The sequence below is a fragment of the Phyllobates terribilis genome, unplaced genomic scaffold (genome assembly GCF_046119375.1).
Source record: "Phyllobates terribilis strain yellow unplaced genomic scaffold, ASM4611937v1 Scaffold_5__5_contigs__length_657084704, whole genome shotgun sequence".
Lineage (NCBI taxonomy): Eukaryota > Metazoa > Chordata > Amphibia > Anura > Dendrobatidae > Phyllobates > Phyllobates terribilis.
In genome coordinates, this window is record NW_027362765.1 from 386,180,608 (window position 1) to 386,202,170 (window position 21,563).

Below are 21,563 nucleotides of genomic sequence, written 5' to 3' on the forward strand. Positions count from 1 at the left end.
CCTCACAACAACCAGACAGAAGTAATCACACTTTAAAAAAAAATACAAAAATTTTGGTTGCTACTGTACCAGTTAGATACAGTATGTTCCGCAATGCCACACTAATGTTTAATTATTATACTGCATTATGTATATTATGTGACAGATTTGTGACATTCATATTTGCTACACCGCATGAGAGATATCAGTGAGTGATAATGTCAGAACTAGTCATTACATGGGAGGTAAGTGAATGATCAAAAAAATGCCTAGTGCAGATGGGCAGAGGAAAAGAAGCTTTGTAACACAAAGAAACATCTGCACCTTAGATAACTAGCAAGTGAGAGTGAGTAGCACTTAAAGATGTGCCAATCCAGTCTTAATGAAGTTGACATAGGATCATAACAAACTTCAGCCTGCAATCTGTAATATATGTTCCAAGTGGAGGAGACCAGCTCACTTGTATGAGAGAGTACCATATAGAGAGACAAGGTGTGTTATATTAGTGAGGAGCTTTGGACCATATTCCTGAGTGTGAATAGTGCAACCCCCAAAATAAGTGATTATATAGAAGCCCTAGAGGGGTGAGAAATCTGTCACAATGGAGAAAGACTGGACACTGGTGCCTGTGTGTTAAGAGGAGTGCCATGATAGAAACAACTAAGGGACTCGTGCCTTTGTGAGGGTTTGACTGTGACACAGTAACTGAGAAGGTAAGAAATAAGAGTGTGCAAGGTGCCAGACAAACTACTGCAGGCAATTGGTGTCAAAGGTAGGTAACGATGACTTTTTGACAAGACCTGTAAATTTGATCAAAGACAACATCTATATGGAGTTTGCATGTTCTCCTCATGTTTCTGTGGGTTTTCTTGCATCAGTAGTAGGAGACCTATCTCCCGACTGACCGTGCTTCCAAATAAATTCTAGGATAAAGGAAAAGTACAGTATGGCCCTATAGATTTCACTTGTCTGAGTACAATGTATCCAAGATCAGGAAAAATAGTAAAAATAACTCACGATAAGTTAGGTCAACGTCCTGATGTCCAGAGTGAACGATCTGTGCTCTTGATATAATCTGTAAAGTAGTGAAGCATATAACATACGGATTATAGCATAATATTTAGATCCCATAAACCTTAAAATAAATGTTATGACTACCTATGAACAAAGCAACAATGTGTGCACAAAGCCTCTCCTATTCAGGTGCATAAGGAGGTACAGTACGGCTTCATAGACTTCTGTGGGAAGGGCCGGCGTCACCACTCAGTGCACCCGGGCAAGTGCCAGGGCCCCAAGCAAGCCGGGGGTCCAACTCACCATCAAGGACATTGTGCTTTAAACTGTTTGCAATACTTACCTTTCCTCGTTCCCCACAGCTCCAGTGGCTTCCACGTCTTCTGACTCTGATGTCTCAGGGCAGAGGGTGCGATGATGTCACTACAGCACGCCCTCTGTGCTGAGCAGTGCAGAGTCAGAAGACAATGAGGAGTCCGGAGCAGCGGCCAGCAAGGAGAGGTAAGTATTTGATTTTTTTTATGTATGGAGCATTATATGGGCCCATTCTGTATGGAGCACTAGTCTTTGCCTCCTTCCTTATTTGTTGTTCTTTTGCATGTTTGTCACACTTAAATGTTTCAGATCACAAAGCAAATTTAAATATTAGACAAAGATAACACAAGTAAACACAGAATGCAGTTCTTAATGAAGGTCTTTATTATTAAGGGAAAAAGAAATCCAAACTTACAGGGCCCGGTGTGAAAAAGTGATTGCCCCCCCTTAAAGCATAAATTAAATGCGGTGTATCACATCTTTGGGAAGCTGAGTTAAATCTCCCCAGACAAACACTTTTTCACACCACTGTATAGGGGGCCCATTATTCTGTATGGAGCATTATATGGGGCCATTATTCTGTATTGAGCATTATATGGGGCCCATTATTCTGTATGGAGCATTATATGGGGCCATTATTCTGTATGGAGCATTATATGGGGCCCATTAGTCTGTATGGAGGACTATGCAGTGCCCATAATATTGTATGGGAGACAATATAGTGTCCATAATACTGTATGGAGAACTACAGTGGTGGCCAAAAGTATTTGCACCCCTGCAATTCTGTCAGATAATACTCAGTTTCTTCCTGAAAATGATTGCAATCACAAATTCTTTGGTATTATTATCTTCATTTAATTTGTCTTCAATGAAAAAACACAAAAAGAATGGTCCTAAAGCCAAATTGGATATAATTCCACACCAGACCTAAAAAAGGGGGTGGACAAAAGTATTGGCACTGTTTGAAAAATCATGTAATGCTTCTCTAATTCGTGTAATTAACAGCACCTGTAACTTACCTGTGGCACCTAACAGGTGTTGGCAATAACTAAATCAGACTTGCAGCCAGTTAACATGGATTAAAGTTGACTCAACCTCTGTCCTGTGTCCTTGTGTGTACCACATTGAGCATGGAGAAAAGAAAGAAGTCCAAAGAACTGTCTGAGGACTTGAGAAACCAAATTGTGAGGAAGCATGAGCAATCTCAAGCCTACAAGTCCATCTCCAAAGACCTGAATGTTCCTGTGTCTTCCGTGCGCAGTGTCATCAAGAAGTTTAAAGCCCATGGCACTGTGGCTAACCTCCCTAGATGTGGACGGAAAAGAAAAATTGACGAGAGATTTCAACGCAAGATTGTGCGGATGGTGGATAAAGAACCTCGACTAACATCCAAACAGGTTCAAGCTGCCCTGCAGTCCGAGGGTACAACAGTGTCAACCCGTACTATCCGTCGGCGTCTGAATGACAAGGGACTGTATGGTAGGATACCCAGGAAGACCCCACTTCTTACCCCGAGACATAAAAAAGCCAGGCTGGAGTTTGCCAAAACTTACCTGAGAAAGCCTAAAACGTTTTGGAAGAATGTTCTCTGGTCAGATGAGACAAAAGTAGAGCTTTTTGGGAAAAATCATCAACATAGAGTGTACAGGAAAAAAAAAGAGGCATTCAAAGAAAAGAACACGGTCCCTACAGTCAAACATGGCGGAGGTTGCCTGATGTTTTGGGGTTGCTTTGCTGCCTCTGGCACTGGACTGCTTGACCGTGTGCATGGCGTTATGAAGCCTGAAGACTACCAACAAATTTTTCAGCATAATGTAGGGCCCAGTGTGAGAAAGCTGGGTCTCCCTCAGAGGTCATGGGTCTTCCAGCAGGACAATGACCCAAAACACACTTCCAAAAGCACTATAAAATGGTTTCAGAGAAAGCACTCTAAGGTGGCCAGCAATGAGTCCAGACCTGAATCCCATAGAACACCTGAGAAGAGATCTCAAAATGACAGTTTGGAGAAGGCACCCTTCAAATATCAGGGACCTGGAGCAGTTTGCCAAAGAAGAATGGTCAACAATTCCAGCAGAGCATTGTAAGAAACTCATTGATGGTTACCGGAAGCGGTTGTTCGCAGTTATTTTGGCTAAAGGTTGTGCAACCAAGTATTAGGCTGAGGGTGCCAATACTTTTGTCTGGCCCATTTTTGGAGTTTTGTGTGAAATGATCAATGATTTGATTTTTGCTTCATTCTCTTGTGTTTTTTCCTTGCAAGCAAATTAAATGAAGATAATAATACCAAAGAATTTGTGATTGCATTCACTTTCAGGAAGAAACTGAGTATTATCTGACAGAATTGCAGGGGTGCCAATACTTTTGGCCACCACTGTATACTGTCTGGCATTGTACTATGCCTAAATTTCTCTGCTGTACCTGTGCATCATGAATTGTGGTATGTGTTAAAGGGGCCACTGAGACTCTTTCACCCGTGGTCCACAAACCACCTGGAGCCGGCCCTGCCTCACGAACATGTACACAGAGCGTATGGACGTTACAGAAGGGGTTCACTTTTAGTCACAGCTCTCCTCTAATCTTACATCCTTTGATTCTTTGCATATTTTTTGTCTTCCACCACCCATATTATATTTCACCATTTCTTCAATCACAATACACAGATACTCACCAGGTAGTAGAAGGAGGCATTAGTAGCTCCATCACATATCTCTGCGGTGTTCAGAATAAACTGGACCTCAATTCTTTGATCATGACCACATCTCAGTTTGCCCTCCAGAGGAGTGATCTTCAGGAAGCTTCCAGTCACCGAATAGAACCGAAAGACCAAATATTCAGTGGTGGGATAGTAAGGACCTTGCCAGAATGTCTGGTAGCACTGCTCCGTATTTTGGTAACTCGCCTATCAATAATGTAATAAAGTTACCGAAATGATCAATATTATTTAAAAAAATTATATTTGTTTAGCACTTTTGGATTCTTCCTTTCTGGAACTTATAATGTCATCATTCTATCATAGATATGAATGACATGTAGGTTTTTAGCAATGTACACAAAGAAGTAAACCTCATGTACACAGAATTCTGGCCTCCCTCAACAATTCACCTGGGGTTAAGTCAAGATTAAATCTGACCTTATACATGAGCAATAGTTCTCAAGGTCAACTGGTCATATCTCCTGTAAATTCATATATATATATATATATATATATATATATATATATATATAGTACAGACCAAAAGTTTGGATACACCTTCTCATTTAAAGATTTTTCTGTATTTTCTTGACTATGGAAATTGTACATTCACACTGAAGGCATCAAAACTATGAATTAACACATGTGGAATTATATACTTAACAAAAAAGTGTGAAACAACTGAAAATATGTCTTATATTCTAGGTTCTTCAAAGTAGCCACCTTTTCCTTTGATGACTGCTTTGCACACTCTTGGCATTCTCTTGATGAGCTTCAAGAGGTAGTCACCGGAAATGGTCTTCTAACAATCTTGAAGGAGTTCCCAGAGATGCTTAGCACTTGTTGGCCCTTTTGCCTTCACTCTGCGGTCCAGCTCACCCCAAACCATCTCGATTGGGTTCAGGTCTGGTGACTGTGGAGGCCAGGTCATCTGACGTAGCACTCCATCACTCTCCTTCTTGGTAAAATAGCCCTTACACAGCCTGGAGGTGTGTTTGGGGTCATTGTCCTGTTGAAAAATAAATGATGGTCCAACTAAACGCAAACCGGATGGAATAGCATGCCGCTGCAAGATGCTGTGGTAGCCATGCTGGTTCAGTATGCCTTCAATTTTGAATAAATCCCCAACAGTGTCACCAGCAAAGCACCCCCACACCATCACACCTCCTCCTCCATGCTTCACGGTGGGAACCAGGCATGTAGAGTCCATCTATTCACCTTTTCTGCGTCGCACAAAGACACGGTGGTTGGAACTAAAGATCTCAAATTTGGACTCATCAGACCAAAGCACAGATTTCCACTGGTCTAATGTCCATTCCTTGTGTTCTTTAGCCCAAACCAGTCTCTTCTGCTTGTTGCTTGTCCTTAGCAGTGGTTTCCTAGCAGCTATTTTACCATGAAGGCCTGCTGCACAAAGTCTCCTCTTAACAGTTGTTGTAGAGATGTGTATGCTGCTAGACCTCTGTCTGGCATTGACCTGGTCTCTAATCTGAGCTGCTGTTAACCTGCGATTTCTGAGGCTGGTGACTTGGATAAACTTATCCTCAGAAGCAGAGGTGACTTTTGGTCTTCCTTTCCTGGGGCGGTCCTCATGTGAGCCAGTTTCTTTGTAGCGCTTGATGGTTTTTGCAACTGCACTTGGGGACACTTTCAAAGTTTGCCCAATTATTCGGACTGACTGACCTTCATTTCTTAAAGTAATAATGACCACTCGTTTTTCTTTACTTAGCTGCTTTTTTTCTTGCCGTAATAGAAATTCTAACAGTCTATTCAGTAGGACTATCAGCTGTGTATCCACCAGACTTCTGCACAACACAACTGATGGTCCTAACCCCATTTAGAAGGCAAGAAATCCCACTTATTAAACCTGACAGGGCACACCTGTGAAGTGAAAACCATTTCCGGTGACTACCTCTTGAAGCTCATCAAGAGAATGTCAAGAGTGTGCAAAGCAGTCTTCAAAGCAAAAGGTGGCTACTTTGAAGAACCTAGAATATAAGACATATTTTCAGTTGTTTCACACTTTTTTGTTAAGTATATAATTCCACATGTGTTAATTCATAGTTTTGATGCCTTCAGTGTGAATGTACAATTTTCATAGTCATGAAAATACAGAAAAATCTTTAAATGAAAAGGTGTGTCCAAACTTTTGGTCTGCACCGTGTGTATATATATATATATATATATATATATATATATATATATATATACAGTTAGGTCCATATATATTTGGACAGAGACAACATTTTTCTAATTTTGGTTCTACACATTACCACAATGAATTTTAAACAAAACAATACAGATGCAGTTGAAGTTCAGACTTTCAACTTTCATTTGAGGGTATCTATATTAAAATTGGATGAAGGGTTTAGGAGTTTCAGCTCCTTAACATGTGCCACCCTGTTTTTAAAGGGACCTAAAGTAATTGGACAGATTAAATAATTGTAAATAAAATGTTCATTTCTAGTACTTGCTTGAAAACCCTTTGTTGGCAATGACTGCCTGAAGTCTTGAACATCACCAGACGCTGTGTTTCCTCCTTTTTGATGCTCTGCCAGGCCTTCACTGCGGTGGTTTTCAGTTGCTGTTTGTTTGTGGGCCTTTCTGTCTGAAGTTTAGTCTTTAACAAGTGAAATGCATGCTCAATTGGATTGAGATCAGGTGACTGACTTGGCCATTCAAGAATATTCCACTTCTTTGCTTTAATAAACGCCTGGGTTGCTTTGGCTTTATGTTTTGGGTCATTGTCCATCTGTAGTATGAAATGACGACCAATCAGTTTGTCTGCATTTGGCTGGATCTGAGCACACAGTATGGCTCTGAATACATCAGAATTCATTCGGCTGCTTCTGTCCTGTGTCACATCATCAATAAACACTAGTGACCAGTGCCACTGGCAGCCATCCATGCCCAAGCCATCACACTGCCTCCGCCGTGTTTTACAGATGATGTGGTATGCTTTGGATCATGAGCTGTACCACGCCTTTGCCATACTTTTCTCTTTCCATCATTCTGGTAGAGGTTGATCTTGGTTTCATCTGTCCAAAGAATGTTCTTCCAGAACTGTGCTGGCTTTTTTAGATGTTTTTTAGCAAAGTCCAGTCTAGCCTTTTTATTCTTGATGCTTATGAGTGGCTTGCAACGTGCAGTGAACCCTCTGTATTTACTTTCATGCAGTCTTCTCTTTATGGTAGATTTGGATATTGATACGTCTACCTCCTGGAGAGTGTTGTTCACTTGGTTGGCTGTTGTGAAGGAGTTTCTCTTCACCATGGAGATTATTCTGCGATCATCCACCACTGTTGTCTTCCGTGGGCGCCCAGGTCTTTTTGCATTGATGAGTTCACCAGTGCTTTCTTTCTTTCTCAGGATGTACCAAACTGTAGATTTTGCCACTCCTAATATTGTAGCAATTTCTCGGATGTTTTTTTTCTGTTTTTGCAGCTTAAGGATGACTTGTTTCACCTGCATGGAGAGCTCCTTTGACCGCATGTTTACTTCACAGCATAACCTTCCAAATGCAAGCACCACACCTCAAATCAACTCCAGGCCTTTTATCTGCTTAATTGAGAATGACATAACGAAGGGATTGCCCACACCTGTCCATGAAATAGCCTTGGAGTCAATTGTCCAATTACTTTTGGTCCCTTTAAAAACAGGGTGGCACATGTTAAGGAGCTGAAACTCCTAAACCCTTCATCCAATTTTAATGTGGACACCCTCAAATGAAAGCTGAAAGTCTGAACTTCAACAGCATCTGAATTGTTTTGTTTAAAATTCATTGTGGTAATGTCTAGAACCAAAATTAGAAAAATGTTGTCCCTGTCCAAATATATATGGACCTAACTGTATATATGCACACATATATAAACATATATATACAGTATATATTTATATATGGCCTTCTTTCTTTTTCCAGTAGTATGCAAGTGCAACATTGTATTATGTAGTATGCATGTGCAACAATATAGGATGTGGTATGCATGTGCAACAATGTATTATGTAGTATGCATGTGCAACAATGTAGTATGTGGTATACATGTGCAACAATATAAAATGTGGTATGCATGTGTAACAATGCAATATGTGGTATGCATGTGCAACAATATAGAATGTAGTGTGCATGTGTAACAATATAGTATGTGGTATGCGTGTGCAACAATGTAGTATGTGGTATGCATGTGCAACAATTTAGAACATAGTATGCATGTTCAGCAATGTAGAATGTAGTATGAATGTGCAAGAATGTAGTATGTTATGTAGTATGCATGTGCAACAATGTAGTATTTAGTATAGATGTGCGACAATGTAGATAGTAGTATGCATGTGCAACTATGTAGAATGTAGTATGCATGTGCAACAATGTAGAATGTAGTATGCATGTGCAACAATTTAGAATGTAGTATGCATGTGCAACAATGTAGAATGTAGTGTGCATGTGCAACAATGTAGAATGTAGTATGCATGTGCAACAATGTAGAATGTAGTATGCATGTGCAACAATGTAGAATGTAGTATGCATGTGCAACAATGTAGAATGTAGTATGCATGTGCAACAATGTAGTATGTGGTATGCATGTGCAACAATGTAGGATGTAATATGCATGTGCAGCAATGTAGAATGTAGTTTTCATGTGCAACAATGTAGAATGTAGTATGCGAGTGAAACAATAAACATAGTAAAAAGAGTAAGGCTACAGCAGTTTTGTCACAAGCAGTGTTTCATATGCAAAGAATCCCAAGCTACCTAAATACGCAAGGCAGTGGATTCACTCTTGACCTATGGAATCTATTTCTATCTACTGAATATAGAACTGTTACCTTTCATTGTTATCCTGACAGTGATGATAATGATACTGGTGAAAAGTATTCTATACAGAACAGGAAGAGCTTGTGGCCAGTGTTAAAATTGTAATATTTCAGTTGTTTGTTTTTTTATATATATATATAAATAATGTGTAAAATTGCAAAAACAATAATAAAATGATCAAAAATGTTTAAAAAAATAGATAAATAGATTTAATAGAAGAACCTTATTTAAATAATAGATCATTTTCTAGTGACACATTCTCTTTAAATATCAAGAATTTGACCTGTGGCGCCCTGGGCAGCAGTGTCTACTCCACTTACTCCTATTTAGGACCAGGCAATTAATATTTTTAATACTTTAGTTATGCTGGAATTACTCAGGGTCAGACATGGAGTGGTTCAAGGATTTTGCTGCTGCCTGTGAACATGTGGTAGGAATCCCTCATGTCCATGTATACTGTGATTTATATCAGCTACCCACTAGCTCAGAGAAAACTGCAAATTATAGATAGATCCTGTAGAGTGAAAAGCTGCATGATATAAGTCATAGAATGATCACAAATAGTGTTATTCCTCATGTCCACACATCACAGCTTTTTCTGAGCATGACAGGTGTGCTTTACAGATTCAGAACAAGCCGCCAATTCCCCCACATTGTCCTGTTGTATTCATTAGCAGTTCATGTTTTATACATACTCTGATTGTAAAATTTGGTTCAAAGAAATTGGATGTGTCTATCTCATAACTTGCAGCTCCATTGCTGTCGGTTATTATGTTCTGAATTTCCCAATATCCATCAATTTCAAGTTGCACCTCTTCACCTACTATAGGAGCGTCCTTTTCATCCTTTAGTAAAACCTAAAAAATCAAAAGTATCACAAGACAAAGGAATGTAAATTGTTACTGACGGAAAATATACAGCATCCTGTAATATAATGCTGCAAATAATATAATAATACTGATACTACTGCTGACGTCAGGTGTGAGAATGGGAAGTACCCTGGGGTAGCTGTTGATTGAGTGGTTCAACACACGTACAGAGGAAGTGCACAGTACCACCATTTAGCACACACACAGTACCAATTAAAAGTACGTGCCTACACATATACATACATTAAACATATAGTGCAATATATAGTAAAAATATTCACAGTACTAACATACAGTACTCATTCAGCATACACATAGTACCAGTACACAATACACATATAGTACAAGTAAAAAAAAACAATCAGCACACAAAAAGTACCAATATAAAGTGCTTCTCCAGAACAGACATAGTATCAGTGGATAATTCCCTACAGTAACATGTACAAATATACAGTACCCATTCAGAGCTCACATAGTACAAGTACAAAATACACATATAGTACAAGTAAAAAACTCATTCAGCACACCAAAGTACCAATATAAAGTGCATATACAGCGTAGACATAATATCAATGGAGAATTCCCTACAGAAACATGCTGTACCAATATACAGTACCCATTCAGAACACTCATAGTACCAGTGCACAATACACATATAGTACAAGTAAAAAACCCATTCAGCACACACAAATTACCAATATAAAGTGCTTATACAGCACATACATAGTATCAATGGACAATTCACTACAGTAACATGCTATGCCAATGTACAGTACCCATTCAGCACACACATAGTACCAATATAAGGTGCCTACACAGCACACACACTAGTAAAGTACAGTATCCATACAGTACAAATATGCAGTACTTATTCTGCACACAAATTACTAATGTACAACAATGCCCATACAGCATACATACAGTACCAATTTACTGTACTGATTTCTCACAAGCACGTTACAAACTTACAGAACCCATAAGGATATACATTGAACAGTACCAGTATATAGCACCCATTCAACATAAACAGTACTAGAATGCATACAGTACCAATACAACACACTTAGCACTCATATACAGCACTTTATCAGCAAGTTTATATTATTATTATCATACATATAGTATTGTATATACAGTACCCATTTAGCACACACAGTATTCATATATATGACCCATTTAGGGCTCACACTACAATATACAAGCATAGTAATTATGCAGCATAAAGTACCAATGTTTAGCACTCATTCAGCACACATCTAGTATTAATATACCGTACCTATAAATACAAGCAGCTGGCAGAATCCTGGATAGGAGGCGCTAAGAGGGTTAATATGACCAATACATGGGTCATGGCTAAGATTGATTATGGATGAACTAGTCATTCCCATCATCCAATCCAGGAGGAGCAGCTGGTTTAAAAGAGCAGGTGAGCTGTTGATTCCTGGTCCGGGAGTGGAGATGCAAACACCTCTGGTATTTGAGTCTGTGTATGCAAGGTGGAGGACCTGTGTAAGTTGCTTAGACTCTGCAAGATGATGAGTATTTGACTTTGAATATAGAGCAGCTGTTCCTCATACTGATGTATGAATTACCGTATTTTTCGGACCATCAGACACACTTTTGCTCCCCAAATTTTGGGAGGAAAATGGGGGGTGCATCTTATGATCTGAACGTACCGGAGAGTTGCGGTGGTGGTGGAGCGGGATCGTAGAAAGCGGGGCCCTCCGTTCCATACCTCAGTAACCCGGCGGTGGCAGAAGAGGTAAGATGCTACGGGGCCGGAGTCTGTCTATAGGCGGTGAGGCAGAGCGGCGCGGCGTGCACTGCTTTTCTGGTAGCCGCGGACATCTTCCTGAAGCCTTTACCTACAAGGAAATGTCGGCCCAATGCGGCGCATGCGCAGACTGGGAGCTCGGCAACCATTTCCCTGAGGCCCACGGCTTCAGAAAGATGGCCGCGGCCACCGGAAAAGCAGTGCATGCAGCTCTGCCTCACCGCCGACAGCCAGACACCAGCCCCACAGTATCTCACTTCTTCTTGTGCCGCCGCCAGGTTCCTGAGGGAGGGAATGGAGGGCCCTGCATCCTACGATCCTGCTCCACCACCACCGCAACTCCCCGCTGCTGGAGCACTTTGGGTCAGCAGCATTCCTCCACTTCCGCCGGCCTCCTGAGGGACCCTGCTTCCTGGGACCCCCGCTTCACTGTCCCCCAGGTAAGATACCTATTCAGACTATAAGACGGACCCCTATTTTATGAAAAATTATTTTTTTCCTATTTTCCACCCCAAAATTTTGGGTGCGTCTTGTGGTCCAGTGCTTTTTATTGTCCAAATAATACGGTACTTGGTTATTACTTTCTTTTGGAAGTTTATGGAGTTAATAAACTTTCCTGTTTTGACAAGAACCTGCGTGCCTGTGTGAATGCTGCCAACTACCCACGAGCTAAATCCCTACCGCATATTGCACCCATAGTGCCAGTACAGTACTCATACGTTTAAAATTCTTTGCAATCTGAAGATTTCTCATTTTTATTGGAAGATGCTTTATGTCACACAAGTTCAGCCAAACTGCTTTAAATAGTGAAATTGACATATGATTGTTAGGGCAAGCTAAGCACCCGAGTTTTTGTGTTATGCATGAGTCAATATTTTGCTTCACAAATTGGAGGATATTTTTTTCACCATATCATTATATTATCCTTGTCATGTGCCCCCCACCACATCTTATAACCATAGGCATTTACCTTAACAGTATATGGCAGTCCTCTTTTATAATATTGGTTCATATGTTCATAATCAAAGGAGATCCTGGCAAGTTGGCTGGTCATCCAAAAATACTGGGTTTTTGTGACTTGGATCTCTGGAGATGAAAATACAAAAAAATTAACTTCTTAAAGAAATTAAGACTGAGCCACTTGTTTTAGGGTTTTTTCCAACTGTTTTTAGCTTTTGCGTACGTGGCCCATATACTTACCCATATCTTAGCTGCACTAAGGTTCTTCCACATTAAGTCCTTGGGTTGGACGACTGGCAAACCATTGACTGACCGCATTGATTCCTGCCATTTAAAGTGAACCCCAGACTGTCTGAAATCTCTGCCTACTAACTTTAGTGCCAGTTATAAGACCTCCACACATTTTAGACTAACTCGACGAATTTGACGGGTATGGCCAACAGTCTAATGTGTATTCGTCTTTAAACAGATGATGTAGGCTGTAACGCTATTGCCGATGCCCCTGCATGGTTCCCCTTGCCCCCTCCATGCAGGGACGCCAGCATACTTTACACCCCGGCCGCGCGGTGTGGTCCTCGACATGCTCCCTGTCTCCATGTGTTGTACGTGCCGCACTTCTAGGCAGCACACCTAGTGCGTGAGCACATGCACTCTTCTGCTCTGAACGTGTACCTGAACATGGGCCTATCCGAATCAGCCCTGTCTGACACTCCGTGTCAGCAACCGTTCTACCCATGTTCCTGAATCTAGTAGTCTGAACAGAGCCCGAGGCCGTGTCAGAGTAAGCAACCATTCTGTAGAGGATCCAGAACCTAGTAGTCTGAACAGAGTCCGTATTCGTGTCTGTGTACCTGACCCTTAGGGTCAGCAGCTGCAGTACTGGGGACTGCCTAGCAGTGGTACCTAGTGTCTACCTGCAGCTCTAGCCTGACTCTACCATCAGGAGCTCCAGTGAACACCAGGTAGCCACTTAGCTATGCCCCTCCTACGCAAGCCCAGCCTGGGGTCACAGTGGGTCCACGAACCACGTGAGCCACCTGCGTGCATTACATAGGCGGAGATAAGTATCCAGTATTTCCAATTTTGGACTGAAGATCCTTTTGTTCTCCAAGAAACGGACTGCCGTGGCTGAGCGAGCACTTCTGTGTAAGGGAGAGCTGGATGAGATAGATCCAGCCAAATGATCAGCTCAACCATCATTCGGCCGACAACTATATGAAGTGCATGGGGGGGGGGGGGCTATAGGTTTTCCTATTCTTAGCTGGGCTTCTGAGGGTTTTTTTTACTCTTGTTTGTATATTTTGACCCCTTGTTGACTCCACTTGATTGACTCCTTTTTGGCTCCTTTCCCAGTCATACAACATACAGTATATCACAAAAGTGAGTACACCCCTCACATTTTTGTAAATATTTTATTATATATTTTCATGAGAAAACACCGAAGCTATGACACATTGATACAATGTAAAGTAGTCAGTGTAAATCTTGTATAACAGTGTCAATTTGGTCTGCCCTCTAAATAACTCAACACACATCCATTAATGTCTAAACTGTTGGCAACAAAAGTGAGTACACCCCTAAGTGAAAATGGCCAAATTGTGCCCAATTAACCATTTTTCCTCCCCGGTGTCATGTGACTGATTAGTGTTACACAGTCTCAGGTGTGAATGGGGAGCAAGTATGTTAAATTTGGTGTTATCACTCTCACATTCTCTCAAACTGGTCACTGGAAGTTCAACATGGCGCCTCATGGCAAAGAACTCTGAGGATCTGAAAAAAAGAATTGTTCCTCTACATAAAGATGGCCGAGGCTATAATAGATTGCCAACACCCTCAAACTGAGCTGTAGCATGGTGGCCAAGACCATACAGACGTTTAATAAGACAGGTTCCACTCAGAACTCACTTTGTCATGGTCAATCAAAGAAGTTGATTACACATGCTCAGCGTCATATCGAGAGGTCGTCTTTTCAATATAGACGTATAAGTGTTGCCAGCATTGCTACAGAGGTTAAACGGGTGGGGGGGTCTGCCTGTCAGTGCTCAGACAATACGCCACACACGGCATCAAACTGGTCTGCATGGCTGTCGTCCCAGAAAGAAGCCTCTTCTAAAGATGATGCACAAGAAAGCCCGCAAACACTTTGCTGAAGACAAGTAGACTAAGGACATGGATTACTAGAGCCATGTCCTGTGGCCTGATGAGATCAAGATAAGCTTATTTGGTTCAGATGGTGTCAAGGGTGTGTGATGGCAACCAGGTGAGGAGTATAAAGACAAGTGTGTCTTGCCTACAGTCAAACATGGTGGTGGGAGTGTCATGGTTTGGGACTGCATGAGTGCTGCCAGCTGTGGAAAGCTGCAGTTCATTGAGGGAACCATGAATGCCAACATGTAATGTGACATACTGAAGCAGAGCATGATCCCCTCCCTTCGGAAACTGGGCAGCAGGGCAGTATGCCAACTTGATAATGACCCCAAACCAACCTCCAAGATGACTACTGCTTTGCTAAAGAAACTGAGGGTAAAGGTGTTGGACTGGCCAAGCATATGACGCGCCCCCTGGGCCAGTGTTGTTTGGGGGATACCCGGAGCCGGATCAGATGGGGGGGGTTGTAGTCTCCGAGTGGCGGTGACCCGGTCCGTGCCCAGGGTGTCAAGCTCAGTGTGTGGCAGTCCTACAGATGTTACTGGATGTTCTTTTGTGTCGACTACGCCACCCGTTGATTTGCGGTCACTACGGTCGCCGCTGCAGCAGGGTCCGCTGAGGCTGGTGGTGTGTGTGCAGCTCAGGTAGTATAACCCCCAACGGGAGGGGTATAGCCTCAGGGGGTCAGTTGTAGAGGGTGGTGGTTGTGGTGGTGCAGTGAGAGTGGTAATAAGACTCCGAGTCGGGCTGTGCAGTTCAGGGTTTTACTTACTGCTGTTGTTCTGGTCACTCCGGCCTTGAGTGACCGCCCGAGCCGTGCTGCGTCCACCAGGTCCTGGACTCGGCCAACCCCCAGGTGATTCTGGAGCGTGGTCCTGAGCTCCCTTTCTGTCTTGTCCTTCTCTCTGGCCTTCCCCACCAGGGATCCACCTAAGTCCGGCTCCCTCGGGCCTCTTGTTGGTAAAACCCTTGTCTCTGGGTTCCCTGACCCTATTCACGGTTTGCCTTCTGGGTGGATTTAGTGGGTGGTCGTGGCAGATCCTGCCCACGACCTCCGGTCTCTGGCTAAGGATTAGGGCCCTCCACCAGCTTGGGATCCGGTACCCTTGTGCCAACTCTTCACCCTCTGGTATAATTTTGGGTTCTTGGAGTTCCCTCTTCTCCCCCTCTGGGTCCTTCTTTCTCCTCTCTCTCTCTCTCTTGGCCTTGGAGCTGGCTGAGCTGTTCTGCTTGTCTGACCAAACCTCTACAAAAGACTCTGTTCTAAGATGGTTCCCACCTTATATACTCCCTCTATGTGTGAGCTCAGGTGACCAGCACCCAATGAGCTCCTAGCATTACCCAGACTGCTCCCCCTATCTGCCCCTACACTACTGGGATGTTCCACCCCCCTCCCACTCCAGCCAAGGACAGACACTGTCGTACCTGCACATTTCTCTAGTGGGAGTACCATTGGTCTGTCCCCCGGAAATGGGATGTGTGTAGTGCATGCAGCCTACTGAGCTCAGTTCCACACTCCATCCTTACCCGGGAGTGGAATACCACACCTCTGGCTTGAGGTGTAATACCCCTGCAGCAGCCGAATCCTCAGGGTGCTACACATACCTCCAGACCTAAACCCTATTGAGCATCTGTGGGGCATTTTCAAATTGGAGGTGGAGGAGCGCAAGGTCTCTAACATCCACCAGCTCCGTGACGTCATCATGGAGGAGCGGAAGAGGATTCCGGTGGCCACCAGTGAAGCTCTAGTGACCTCCATGTCCAAGAGAGTTTAGGCAGTGCTTGAAAATAATGATGGCTACACAAAATATGGAAACTTTCAGTACAATTTGGTCATTTTCACTTAGGGGTGTACTCACTTTTGTTGCCAGCGGTCTAGACATTAATGGCTGTGTGTTGAGTTATTTATAGGGCACTCCAAAATTACACTGTTATACTAGCTGTACACTGACTACTGTACATTGTATCAAAATGTCAGATCCACAGTGTTGTACCATGAATAAATATAATAAACTATTTACAAAAATGTGAGGGGTGTACTCATTTTTGTGATATACTGCATACAAATCTGCTAAGCTATTGTTACCTATCCTTGGCTTATGTGACTATGGGATCACACCTGAATCTGTTTGATGCCTGTTGCCATTTTGTCTGATTCTCCACCTAAATCCATGAAATGAACTACCGGACCAGCTAGAGGCACCTAGGTTTTCAGGCTAGCTAAATACCTTGTCACTGATGAGAAAACATGAAAAAAGGTGTGCTATAGGTGAAATTGTGCCATCTGGTTGGTTCTTTCCTTGGGTATGGCAGGAATCAGTCCGACGTGCTACACTGTCAAATTCATGAATTTCCAGAGTGGATCAGTTTCCTAATTTGGCTTTGTGGTAGATCTGTGCCTCTTTTTCATAAAAGGTTCAACAGAAGACAGAAGGTCCAACAGAGGTTCTCAAAGAAGACAACTAGACTAGGAGTTGACAAAAGTTTCTGTCACTATGGTCGATTTCTTGTGGGATGATTGACAAACAACCTAAAAGATTTTAAGGATGATCTACCCTGTATTTTCAATGATTATAGCGAAGATTATGAGAGAATTAACATGGATGTCCATACGTTGTGTATAACAGGAGGAAAGCTTCAGAATCTTTTACTCATGGTCTAAGTATGCCAAGTTTAACACTGGCCAAACTTTAACTCACTTTTGGCAAATTGAAGAAAACACGTTAGTAATCAATTTATCTATTGTATTCTACCTGATGGCAAATCAGAAAATTGGATGAATCAAATAATAATAATTGTATTAGTTTAAACAGTAAGTGGTTAATTTGTAAAATTGTTCTCCTTAAAATAAAGAATTTGGTAGAGTATATTGGAAGATAACTACCAGTGACAGTCTTTTCTCATTGCTAGAACCTTCAAAAATCCAGTCAAAGAGTTGAGCATCAGATTGGCAAGTGGAGCTTCAGTCATCATCTAAAATGCCACAAGAATCCCAAATAGAAAATGAACCAACTCAAAACTACAAACCTAAATTCGGAGACCATTGTAGTAATGTAGACAGCGACTACCTTAATAATTGATCAGCCTCTGCAATGCGATGAATTTTTGAAACATGCTCTAATACCGGATTTTGCTTCCTTCTCTCTCAGACACCATGCCGCAGTGCTGTTTTAACTGCCTATTTCTTACTCTTTTACAAGTTGCTTTGAACTGCAGCTCTAAAAAGATTCACTACTCGAACACTGTTTACAAACATCTATTTACAAACAACTATTTACAAACACTCTCACTGTCTGAGCACGTGGAGAGCATTTGACAATAGTGATGGAGTACTGAATCTTGTTAGAGCAGCAGGTCAAAGCAGCTTTTGAAAGAGCATGAATTTGGCTGTTGTGTTTAAGACAAAATGACGCAAAATAAGGTAATGGAAAAGTTTACAAAGTTTCATAACTTTGCAAAGGCTGATCAATAATTAAATACTTCTGGACTACCATAGACAAGAAATAGCTGCACAGTCCACATTTTACTTTGCACTGACGCTCTAAAATATCAATGTAGCGTAAGGAGCTTGCACAAGATTGTGCAGGGGGATAAGGAGCCCACTGTCAAACACGGCCAGACAGAGAAGATAAACATAGTTCATTACCTTCTCCTTTGCTTATCTGGGAATAAATTGGAAAATAAACAGCAATTCTACCATTGTTCTTTACATTTTAAATATGCATCATAAATAACATCTTGCCTTTATTCTGTTAGTCACTACAATTACGACAATATAAACTTCATGTATTTTGTTTATTTTACTACTTGTGTATAATAAAAAACAGTCATATATTTTGAGAGCCATAACTGCTGATGAGTCTTGTGAGACAGGCTATCTTTTCCATTTTTATTATTTTGGGCCACATATGACTTTGTACTCATTTTTTAATCTGTTTTTGGAAACAGAAAATTAATGTAAAATAGATTAAAAAAAACAGACAAGTGTAAAATCGAAGTGATGTCTTCTGTTACCTGTTCCATTCTCTGTAACCGTTACTGATAAGTTGAGGTTGGTTTGAAATCCGGAGAGATCCATCTGGATGGACGTCAAGTCGATTTTTCCATTGTAAGTACCATCTGAAGCCAGCTGTAATATTTGATATAAAGCACAAAGAGCGTGAACAAGGTCATCATGACACAGTAAGGTCACATATTGCTTATTGTTCAGTCGGACGCACACAATAGAGAGCTGACATCTTGAGGAATAAACTGATATTTATGAGAATAAAGTTTGCATGGCTCACAGAGTACGTAATAATCTTGAGCCATTAACCATTATGTTCTGTAAACATCTGCAATATTACAAAAGCACAAAGCACCTGGGCTTCACTTGCCTAACGCGGACAAGCACAGACACAAAGTATTGGGTCAACTTTTTGCTGAAAAAAGAACTTATCTCAACAAAGGAAAGATCTATTGGGCTAAAACTTAATTCTTGTTGGATTCAACGATGCAAACAAAGTTTTAGGTGTTTTATTATAAGATATATTTCTTAAAAAGGTCCAACTTCTCTTAAAGACAAGCGTGAATTTACAAAGTGGTTTAAATGGTATCATTTTATGAAACCTCTCTGAAGCCAACTAGGTTCTATCCAACTGTTCAAAAAACCTTCAAGATGACCCAACACTGGTTACTATGTCATATGTGACTTGAGGCCAAAGTAACTCCTTTATTGCATATTCATATCAAACCAGTCTTCCCATGCTGCTCCTCCTCCCCTCTCACAGCATCTCACACACAGCAAGGAAGAGACACTGCAGCTGCATCCCCCTCCTCCCTCTCTTCTACTACCTCTATTGTTTAAGGCTGTCTTTTGGGTAATTTTGAAGATTTCTGAACATTTATAAGTGGGGAAGTGGAACAACAGGCTACTCGAAAGTGATGGAGAGTACACATCCCTTTTTAGATGTTTTAAAAAGTTTTGTATATTTATATGTACTGATTTATGTAGAATAATCCCCCAAAATTTGTATGCTTTAACTCTTTGTTAATGACTGCCTTACATGTATGTGCAAGTGCAGGCTGGAGGAAGTCAAAGCTGAATGGAGGTACAGTACATAAGATTTATTGCCAGCACTGTGACTAGTGCTTGCTACAATTGCAAAAGTTTAACTAGAGACCTACGTGTCTGCCATTCTGTTATTCCTGTGTCTGGTCTTCATAGAAGATCAGAAATTAAACAATAGACTGCAATATAGTACATTTGTTAGGATCGCATGTTCACAGACTAATAAAAAAAAATGAAAAAAAAATGTTTTTAAAAACAATATAAAATGAAAAAAAATATATATAAAAGCACCAATAAAAACGACAACAAAAAGAAACCCTTATACGAAATATCTGGTGACTGAATTCAATTTTTTTTTGCTTCAATGTTTTTTATTTTTAGGTTTCTTGGTTTATTTTTAAGTAGTAAAACAAGAAAAAAAAACTATAAAAATTTGGTATCATTATAATTATGCTGATTCATAAAACAAAGTTACCCAGTCAATTGTACTATAAAATGAATGTCATTAATACAAACCCCAAAAATGAAGGCAAAATTACTGTTAATTACTGTTTAATTTTCTTTTCCCTTTTTTTTTAGTACTTTATATGGTAAAAACAATGGTGTGATTCAAAATTACAACTCGCTGTTTCCCAGTGACAGCCCCGAAAACTGAAAGATCTGGAGAAGATCTGCATGGAGGAAGGGGCCAAAATCCCTGCTGCAGTGTGTGCAAACCTGGTCAAGAACTACAGGAAACATCTGACCTCTGTAATTGTAACAAAGGTTTCTGTATCAAATATTAAGTTCTGTTTTTCTATTGTATCAAATACTTATTTCATGCAATAAAATGCAAATGAATTATGTAAAAATCATACAATGTGATTTTATGGTTTTTATTTTCAGGCTGTGTGCCCACGTAGCATTTTTCAAGCGTATATGCTGCGGAATTTCCGCAGCGTAAACGCTTGAAAAACGCATGTATATCCGCACCCCATGGTCCCCAATGGGATTCCGCAAGTTCTATGCACATGCTGCGGATTTTTCCGCAGCGTTTATGCCGCGTTCAAAAATCCGCAGCATGTCATTTAATTTTGCGTTTCCTCAAGCGGAATTGCCTTTGTCCAATGCATAAAAAACGCAAGGCAATTCCGCATGTGGAAAACGCGTGATAAACGCGCGAAAAATGCGCGATAAACGCGTGCGGAATTCCGCATGCGTTTTTCCGGGAGAGGACTTGCATTTATGCAGCAGAAATTTTCTGCTTCATAAATGCAACGTGGGCACATAGCCTTAGATTCTGTCTCTCATAGGTGAAGTGAACCTACGATACAAATTACAGACCTCTCCATTCTTTGTAGGTGGCAAAATCGGCAGAGTATCAAATACTTATTTTCCGCACTGTATGCATTTAAGTAAAAAAACAGTGGACAACCCCTTTAAGCCTTCTTTTATTTGAGGCAGAGTTTCAGTTTGGGGCCCTAGTTGGCACCCCGCAGCGCTCTGATCCCCAGGCACATGTCCCGAGATGCTTATGCCTGAGCCACATCCCTAATCCGTAAAGGTCTCTCTTACTTGTGCCGTTTCATTAAAGCAAACTCCATTTTTGTCCCTGTAGCAATTATTCAGTAGGCCATAGGTCCGTTCCCTGCACCATATTATTGATAGGACTCCAGGCACTGGCTCTCCGTACGTGTACCTAACATGATAGACAATAAACGCCCAATTGTATATACTCCATAGAGTAATGGACATATGTGGTACTTAAATACTAAATGATTCCATCACACACACTTCGCAGTAATAGTATACTCTACGGTTTCGTCCAAAATGGATAAAATGTATGGAGCATCCAACGTCACTTCATATCTAGGTGACACTGAAACATTAAAAAAGAAAAAAAAGAAGATTAAAAAACATCTATAATGATAACCTTTCATGGAATTAAAGAACTCTATGGATAATGATGTGCA

General features: G+C 41.2%; 1 protein-coding gene across 1 annotated transcript in view; it reads right to left on the reverse strand.

The window, feature by feature from the left end:
• LOC141271585 (ovostatin-like) overlaps positions 1–21,563 on the reverse strand; it is a 135,149-nt gene that overhangs the window by 84,238 nt on the left and 29,348 nt on the right. The window contains exons 8-14 of the mRNA XM_073681629.1: positions 21,385–21,469; positions 21,166–21,289; positions 18,576–18,690; positions 12,424–12,539; positions 9,506–9,667; positions 3,977–4,207; positions 997–1,054 (exon numbers count right to left, since the gene is read on the reverse strand). Coding sequence (XP_073537730.1) covers positions 997–1,054; positions 3,977–4,207; positions 9,506–9,667; positions 12,424–12,539; positions 18,576–18,690; positions 21,166–21,289; positions 21,385–21,469 — 891 coding nt within the window. The remainder of the gene's footprint in view (positions 1–996; positions 1,055–3,976; positions 4,208–9,505; positions 9,668–12,423; positions 12,540–18,575; positions 18,691–21,165; positions 21,290–21,384; positions 21,470–21,563) is intronic.